Genomic DNA, 8,839 nt, shown 5'->3' with positions numbered 1-8,839 from the left:
AGTCAGTCGGTCGGTCAGTCAGTCAGTCAGGCGGTAGGTCGGTCAGTCAGTCAGTCAGTCAGTCAGTCAGTTGGTCAGTCAGTTAGTCAGGCGATCAGTTGGTAGGTCAGTCACTCAGTCAGTCTGTCTGTCTGTCAGTCAGTCAGGCGGTCGGTTGGTCAGTCAGTCAGTCAGTCAGTCAGTCAGTAAGTCTTCCACAGATTCCAATAGATAGCCCCTTGTTGTTTTTTTCCAGCCTGTGTTCACGCAATGGACATTGGTATAATCCTGGATTCATCCCGAACTGTTGGATGGAACAACTTTGAGACTCTGAAACGCACTCTTGCCAAGTTTACAGATTATTTCCACGTGTCCAAAGAAGGAACACACTTTGGGTTTATCCACTACAACGAAGACGCCGTGTTGGACTTTGACTTCTCTGACTCTTCTGTTTACAATCCTGAAGCACTCAAGGAAAAAATTTTGGAGATAAAATATGACCCAGGTCTTAGAGGAACTGACAAAGCCATTGAAATGGCGAATGAGAGATTGTTTACTGACAGGGGTGGAGCCAGGAAGGATGTGCAGAAGTTCTTGATTGTAATAACCAATGGGAAGAGTAGCGAAGGGTCCTCCCCTTACCCTAGTCTTTTGGCACCTTTGAAGGTAATCTTGCTTACTGTATAGTCTTGCTGTTCAGTTATTTTTAGTCGAGCAAACCATTCTGATGCCTTGCATTGTTATAACTCAGTCGGTGATGGATTATTCTGTTGTACCAGAATTTTCCTTCGATTTTTTTTCTTATGAACAGACCTTTTGAGATTTTTGGGCGATTAAAAAAAATAATTTTTCAGTTTAGTTTTTAATTTTTTTATAAGGTAAATTTTTATTGTTTTAGATCAGGTTGAAAATAGTTCTGATTGAAACACTTTTGAGATATTTTAGTTCAATAGCTCAAATGAAAGGATCGCCTTTGACTTTTGGATTTTAGTCAGAACGAGAACCACCACAAAGTGAGGGAGAAAGCTAAATTCCCATCATAGTAGTGGTTGTAACAATAATGATCTACGAATGAACCGCGTCTATAGCGATTTCCTCTCCTGGCTCATGCTCTCTCACGAAAGGCTATTCATTGTTGCTTGTAGACTAAAGGAGTTCAAGTAATGGCAATTGGTATTGGAAGTGGAGCTGACGATAACGAGCTTAGAAGTATAGCCATGAACAACACTGATAATATCAGGAAGCTGACCTCCTTTGATGAGATGGCACACAACGTAAAGAATCTCACCAAAGACTTATGTCAAGGTATAACTAAGAACACATGTTTGTATGCTTATTACAACATTGACAGTGGAACATGTATAGAAAGGTTTCCTATTGGAAGTGATAAAACTGAATGCAATAACACACTAAGCTAATTGGAAAATGAAGCGAATACATGCAATCTATGCCAAACAAAGGAGATGGGCGAACGATGTCAAGCGCGGGAAAATCACCTAGGTGGCGCTAAGGGCGGGAAACCTACAAAGGGCGCGAACGGCAGGAATTCCAGGAAATCGTCCATCTGGTGCCAAGCGCGGGAAAGATCGCGATTTATTTAGCAATTGGTTAAAAAAAAAAAAAAAAAACAACAAAGTGCTCGTATTGGTTTGAACTTTGCGCGTGTTTTTGACGGATTACAAGGCTCAGACAATGGCAAACCACTTTTGGGAATCAGGCGAAAGCTGTTTCACTAGACTGTCTTTGAAAATACTTCAGATCAAGCACAGCTTTTTTGTGTTGTCTGGTTCGTTTTCTGTCTGGTGTTCATTACTCATGTAGATTAAAAACGAAATCTTTAGTAAAGGGTACCATCTGGGTACGGATAATTAGAGTGGTTTTCAACTGAGTGTGGAAAGTAATTCGCGTTTGCTTTGGTTTTGCTTTACTTTGCTCTGTGATTGGTTGGCGAAACTCGCGCCACTTTCTCAACCAATGAGAATCAAAACCAAAAGTAATCGTGACTTGCTCAGTCGCACGCTTTTTCCCGCGCTTGGCGCCGGTTACATTTATTTGCTTCGAATTCTGATTGGTTCATGGCGCTTTTTGCGTCCGCTGTGATTGCTAAAAGCAATAACTTTGGAGTTGGTTTTACGACACTCTCTAGAATAAGCTATTGCTGGATTCCTGAGTTGTTTTTCAATTCACTTGCCATAAGAGACATTAAATGAAGTCAGAGAAGTAGCATGAAACGATTGAAACAATGTTGTTTTACCTCCACAGCGATAGAACCCGTGAACCTTGTTTTTGCGATCAACGCAAATGGACAATCCGCCAAAGATAACTTTAAACGGATGACCAGCACCATCACCTCAATCATCGACTCTTACGGGCAAAGGAACATAAACTACGGATTGATTGTGTACGGCAGCACTGCAGTGTCTCGGATCCAGCTGACAGAAAGATTCAGCGACGATGAACAGCTGAAAAGTTACGTGAAGATGGTACAACTTGGAAGCGGTGGAGCAGATTTACCAGCTGCTCTGGAGAATGCAAAGAGTATATTCAGTGGTGAAATTCCTAAACGCCGTAATGTATTGGTTGTCATGACTGATAGCAAAGCGACTGGAGAGAAAGACAATATGCAGCTCACTGCAGACGAGCTACATGAAATGAGGGTCAAGACAATTACTGTTGCTATAGGAGATGAGGCGGACCGCAGTGAATTGCGACCATTGTCACCGAGGAAAGATAATAGCCTTCAAGAGGAACCCAAAGAAAGCCCCAAACAGCTTGGAGATAGAATTATGAAGGAGGCTGTCAAGCGTGAGTTTTCTTTCTGGACTGCGTAAGGTTTAAGACAGACTAAAACTATTTCTTTGCCACACAGACGTTTTAAAACCGGTTGTGGTAACTTTTACTCATGGTATGCAGCCTTTAAAGGGATAAGACCCAGTGATTGTCCTATGGAGGGTTAGATGGGTTGCAGCTATATTAACCATATTACGAGGCATCTCCAAGGGAAGGTCGTTTTTTTTTTTTTTGAGATTTCAAGTGCTCCTTGTGTATCATACTTGTTCAGTAGCTCAATTGACACTGATGTTTGCAGATGGTTTGAGCTTTACATAGTTTGAAGAAGAATGAACACAAACAAACAAGCGAGTAACCAACACCCTTGGCTTTCACTGTCCCAGTAAAATGTGCGATTACTGAAATTACAAGGAAAGGCACCTTTTTTCCTTTGGTACAATAAACATCAATTTCTTAAGAGTTGTACATTTCTTTTCTTTTCTTTCTTTTTAGCCATGGTATATGTTCCTATGGTGGATCTAGGCTTTGCACTGAGTGCCTCTGCGGTCGATGCCATCAAAAACTTCGACAAAATGAAATCTGTCATCAATTCCATCATCGATCAGTACAGCATAAGCCGAGTCAGGTATGGCGTGGTAGTTTATGGCGATGATGCTAAGACTAGCATTAGCTTCCAGCAAGTCTTTTCTAAGAGTGAAGATCTGACGCGATACCTTGCATCGATTGTGCCAGCGTCTGGCGGCTCAAGCTTGGAGAAAGGGCTTGAAGAAGGCAAGGAGCTCTTTAGGTCTAGAGGAACGCGCCCGAATGCGCGTAAGGTTCTCGTCGTGTTCACGGACAAAAAGTCAACAGGAGATGAGAACAAGGCCAAGGCTGTAGCAAAGGAATTAAGGGATCAGGATATTAAAGTGATTACTATTGGACTGGGCAGCGAGAGTGACCTGACGGAGCTCAAGGACGTAGCAAGCGACGGACGCCATGTGATCCCTGCCAAGAAGAGTGATGATTCTGAAGAACTAGCCAATGAAGTTATGGCACTTGCTTTCGAAGGTATGTATGTTCCACTTCAAGCACTTTGTACTTTTGGCAATTAGAACAGACACTCTTAGAAAAAGCCGCAAATACCCTTCGAGTTTTTAACAATGAATGAAGTGATAATCATGCACATCTGTGCATCATATGTCCTTAACAAACACATTTTACCAATAGTGGTTGTTGATGTCATTGTTGTTGTGTTGTCATAAGAACACATGTAGCTCTCTTCAAATCCAGGAAAAGAAATATCCGAGAATTAACCAAGGCTCAGGACGTAAGAAAACCAACTACATAGAGCCCATCCTAAGTCTTTGAATGAAGGGTTGAAAGATTTAGTAACATGTTGCGCCTGAACGCTTGCGCTTCCTACGTCTTTCGCAAATACCCGCTGAATAACATTTTTAGTTCTTTAGCCCCAGGCAATGTAAACAGGCTTTGACTCTTTCTATCTCTATCTTTATCTTACCAAAATGCTCTCCCAAAAGATACTAAATGAACGACCCCATTTAAATAAACATTTAAATACCCCTTCTCTTTTCAGAAATCCCAGACGTTCCCACAGTGGATCTTGCGTTTGCCTTAAGCGCTACTTCCGCTGATGCCAATACAAATTTCAAACTGATGAAAGACACAATCAAAGCCTTCGCAGATATGTATGGCATGGCAAAGATTCATTATGCTGTGATAGCATACGGCCAGACACCAAGAAGGTGGTTTGACTTCCAAAGCCAGCCGTCTGATTTCGAGGCTCTCAAGAGGACGGTAGATGGCATCCCCAGGGAAGGAGGGATAGCGGCATTAGACAAAGCTGTCGAGGAAGCGAGGAAGTTATTTGATGAAAGTAGGCCACAGGCTCGTAAGGTAAGACATTGCTTATATCCTTCCACTATAGGAGAGTTATTGGTTGTTGTGTTTGTGTCCTGAACTTGCAGTCGATACTTTGGGCCTCTGTCAATACTAAATGTGACTATGTAAATTCTGCTTCGAAATTGTTCTCATTTCTCTGTCCTGGGTAGTTCCTCGTCTTTTCGTTAGTTTATAGCACACCATTTTCAAATTTTTAACGGTCGGTTAAAACTTAGAAAGTACTGCTTAAATGCTTTTGTTGGAGTAGTCACGTCGCATGCTTTCACTACGCTACAATACTCGGGAAGCGCGAGGTGGTGTTGTGGTTAGCGCGTTGGACTTTCGGTCTGAAGATCTAAGGGTGGATGGTTCGAGCCTGGGTCGGTCTCTGCGATGTCTTGTTGCTCATCAAACAAACACCTTTACCCCATTTAGTCTCTTTGAGGTTGCTGGGGAAACCCTGCGATGGGCTTGAATCCTATCACGGGGGATTTATACTCCCGGCCCCGGTTGTTCAAAGAGCGGATAATTATATCCAGTGGATCAAGCATATAAAATGTACTCCAACCAATACGTTTTTACCAATGGATAACGACTTATCCGCTGGATAACGTTATACACTCTTTGAACAGCCGTCCCCTGGTTGCTTTATGCCACAGAGATTGCTTTAAGTTCCTTCAGTGTGGATCGCCTAGGCTGGAAGTGCGACCTTTATGTATACTGGAAAATTAAGCTTTGTTTGTGGAAGCGTCACAGTGAAATAATTCGTTTCACGGAGAGAAAGAAGTCGAGCGTTCTAGAGTGGGGCCCCACTTACCTGAAGGTCTGGATCCGCCATTGTGACGGACATTTTTTTTTTCATTCGTGTTCTTTATGTCAGGTCCTTGTTGTTATCACCGACAATAAATCTGGCTCAACTGTGGAAGATGTACAGACAGCTGCCAAACCACTGGAGGATGCTGGTATAGCAGTGATTCCAGTGGCCATAGGTGATGACGCGGACGTGGGAGAATTGGGAAATCTTACTCCAGACAAGGAAAACGTGATACAGCCACCAGATGGTACAAAACCAGATGAACTGGCCAAGATGATTATGGAAAAGATTCATACAGGTACTATAGATCTGCTGATATATTCTTCCTTATAATGTTACTGCTTTAGGCCGAATCGCAAAACAAATACGAAGCCTCAGTCTTTAACATGCTGAGGGCCTGGTCACAAATACAGTTGACAAGCTGATCGTCACGCCCAGACCCCGCCGGCAATGAAGGACTGAAGACTCTAGGGACAAAAATTTGTGAAATGATATTTGGATTAGTGTCAAGTGCAGACTGCGTACTGCACGCTGAGGGTAAAAATGCAGAGTGCCGACTGAAGCTACTCCGGGACATCATAGGCTTAATATATTATGAATACGCGAATCTGGTCGAGATTTCCATCACATGATAGTTGATGAGGACGCAGTCAGAATCAAGTATCACGCAGAGAAATGGGGAACAAATGATCTAATTGTTTTAGTATAAATCGTGGTTAACTATATTCATTAAAATGCGCAAGCTGAATTATTTTGATGTCTGCTAAAATAATCAGACTACTAGAGCAGGTTTTCTATGAGCGAACAGTCCATTCGGCTTCGTCTTGTTACCTTCGCTAATAGGAAACGTAGCATCATTATCTAAATGTTTAGAATGCTGATGCCTGTAGTTTGCATTCTACAGTCTTCAGTTTGCATATTGCATTTTACAGTTTGCGTTTTGGATTTTGCAGTCAAAAGTTTCTGCATTGCCATTTTGCACTCCACTTTTTTCCTTTCGCAGTCTACAGTTTGATTTGTGCGTTTTGGTTCAATCCACCGTACGAAAAAAATGGCGGCTATTCATTTTACCACAATACCTTGCTAACCTAACACAGCCAATAGGCACATACAAAGCCATATTTGCTTTTTTTTGGAAAATTCGTCCCTGTGCTAACAACATTGTGTATACTAGGTTTGAAGCTTTTAGGACGTTTCTGTCCGTTTTTAGGGTTATCGTACGCTAAGAATTATAGATAAATGAACCAGTCGCCATCTTTCTTGTACGGTGGGTTGAATCTGTATCCGAGAAAGCGGTAGTCTATTAGATATGAAAATGAAGTTTAGCAGTTGGGTAAGATAAATGTTCCTTTTATGTTTAGTTCAGCCACCTATCCCAGAAGTGGATCTTGGATTCGCTCTAAGCGCTATAAGTACATTCCACAACGAAACCTTCAAGCTAATGAAAGACACCATCACTTACATCATCGAGACTTACGGCACGGAGAAGATTCACTACAGCGTTCTGGTGTACGGCGACACCGTCACGACGGAAATTCACTTTGGACAGACGCCACCTTCAGCTGAACAGCTCAAGGCGGCAATAGAAAAGCTTCCTGCTACCACAGGGACACCAGACCTGGAAAAAGCGCTGGAAGAAGCTGTGAAAATGTTTCAAGATGGTGACAGGAGACCCTTAACACGCAAGGTATTCTGGATGTATTCATTAAACTCTATATGTTCACCTCTAGAATCATATGTTGATATCTGACTCGTTCCCAGTCGTCTCTCTTGTCTTGCGTGATGTCTCCCCTTGCGCTTCGCCTTCTTCCTTCCCATCACTCTTCGCGCTCTGCGTTTCCCAACAAGAGATGTGCAAATGTGTACATGCGATGGACTAGCATGTCATCCAGGGAAGGAGGGGGGGGGGGGGGGTAGCTATACTCCCAGTTGCTGCATGCCACTGAAATCGGCTGTGTACGATTTTACCTTTTTACTTTATCAGCGATGTTACTAGCATCCTATGTACTTGATATCATTACTTGCTTTAGCCGACTGTTGAGCTTGTTTTAATACAGAAATAAACCGTAACTTCTGATGGGCTGAAAAAGGCAAATTGACTGGCACTCGAATGCTTTTGGGGGCCATCTGGGGCAAGTTGATCGAAATTTTCTCAAAGTCTTCCCAATAATTACGAATCACCCGATAATTTCGACATACTGTATGACTGAGATCTTCCCTCTCCGAGTTTTTTTTTTGTTCTTTCGCTTTTTAGCGTGAACAGATTGCATTCTCCACTCACAGTTAAGAGATTTCATATAGTTTACCCCATGTTCAGGATGTTCATTTGATAATTACAATAGTTCTGTTTTGCCTCCCTCCACCCCCATATCCAAATTTAATTCCTCAAAACGCTTTTTTAAAACTCTGTTTCAATGATTTTTAGGTCCTTGTGATAATGGCAGATCGTAAGTCAGGATCCAGTGAAGATGAAGTTAAGGAAGCAGCCAAGCCTCTCGAGGACCAAGATATTAAGGTGATTCCTGTTGTTGTTGGCGAGGAGGCTGATCCCCGCGAGCTAGGAAACACAACGCCTGACAAGAAAAACGTGATTGAGGCTGACAAACGGGACGATGCACGTGAAGTGGGAGAGAAGATCATGGACAAAATTCGAGGTAACTACCTTTTATGAGAACTAATACCAGCTTCATTCTGGGCAGGGATAGTCATTATATTGTCATACATATAAACAAATAAACAAAAAAAAATTGCGCTCCATGCTTGGCTTTAGAGGGTTGTTGCACCAATATTGTGCGTTTGTGTTCCACTCTTTCGAAGAACTTACGGGAGATAAGCATCAGTTACCATGCGTAACGCCAGTTTTGACACACTGGAATGGACGTTTGCGTACAGCTATGAAGGAATGGTGTTCAGCGCTTTATAAACATTCAAGTCAGTTGATTTTTCTTTAATGACAGATGAGCCGCCAGTCCCAGAGATCGATCTTGCCTTTGCTATCAGTGCGACTGCCACTGATGCAGACGAGACTTTCACTCGCATCAAGGATACCACCAAGTACATTGTAAACAAGTATGGAACCGAGAAGATTCATTATGGCTTGCTGGTGTTTGGTACCATGCCCAGTCGAGTGCGTGACTTCCGCCGGGAGATGGTCTCTAAAGATGACATGATACGGATCTTGGATTCTGCGCCAAGAAGCTCTACAGGTGAGAACAACTCGGAAGTTTAGACGAGAATTGTTTTAGTTGAAAGTAGTTATTTTGGAGACATTCTCCTCTATAATATTTCTAACAGACTAGTGTAGTTTTAATGTCATTGTTCCAGAAATAGACACCTAAACTGCTTTCGTTAGTGAAGAGGGATGGCTTGGCAAGT

The 8,839-nt window shown here is 42.4% G+C and overlaps 2 protein-coding genes across 2 annotated transcripts in view; one reads left to right on the top strand and one right to left on the bottom strand.

The window, feature by feature from the left end:
* Nucleotides 1-8,839, bottom strand: part of LOC146484509 (uncharacterized) — a 278,821-nt gene that overhangs the window by 108,716 nt on the left and 161,266 nt on the right. The gene's annotated exons all lie outside the window — the stretch shown is intronic.
* LOC146484518 (uncharacterized) overlaps nucleotides 1-8,839 on the top strand; it is a 115,980-nt gene that overhangs the window by 14,247 nt on the left and 92,894 nt on the right. Inside the window, exons 12-20 of the mRNA XM_085104485.1 lie at nucleotides 236-645; nucleotides 1,125-1,284; nucleotides 2,242-2,784; nucleotides 3,262-3,819; nucleotides 4,346-4,665; nucleotides 5,531-5,762; nucleotides 6,826-7,151; nucleotides 7,890-8,118; nucleotides 8,422-8,670. Of these exons, the coding sequence (XP_084960611.1) occupies nucleotides 236-645; nucleotides 1,125-1,284; nucleotides 2,242-2,784; nucleotides 3,262-3,819; nucleotides 4,346-4,665; nucleotides 5,531-5,762; nucleotides 6,826-7,151; nucleotides 7,890-8,118; nucleotides 8,422-8,670 (3,027 nt within the window). The remainder of the gene's footprint in view (nucleotides 1-235; nucleotides 646-1,124; nucleotides 1,285-2,241; nucleotides 2,785-3,261; nucleotides 3,820-4,345; nucleotides 4,666-5,530; nucleotides 5,763-6,825; nucleotides 7,152-7,889; nucleotides 8,119-8,421; nucleotides 8,671-8,839) is intronic.

This window comes from Pavona decussata, unplaced genomic scaffold (genome assembly GCF_977016875.1).
Source record: "Pavona decussata unplaced genomic scaffold, jaPavDecu1.1 SCAFFOLD_32, whole genome shotgun sequence".
NCBI classification, from domain to species: domain Eukaryota; kingdom Metazoa; phylum Cnidaria; class Anthozoa; order Scleractinia; family Agariciidae; genus Pavona; species Pavona decussata.
This window is presented reverse-complemented; position numbering and strand designations above follow the sequence as displayed.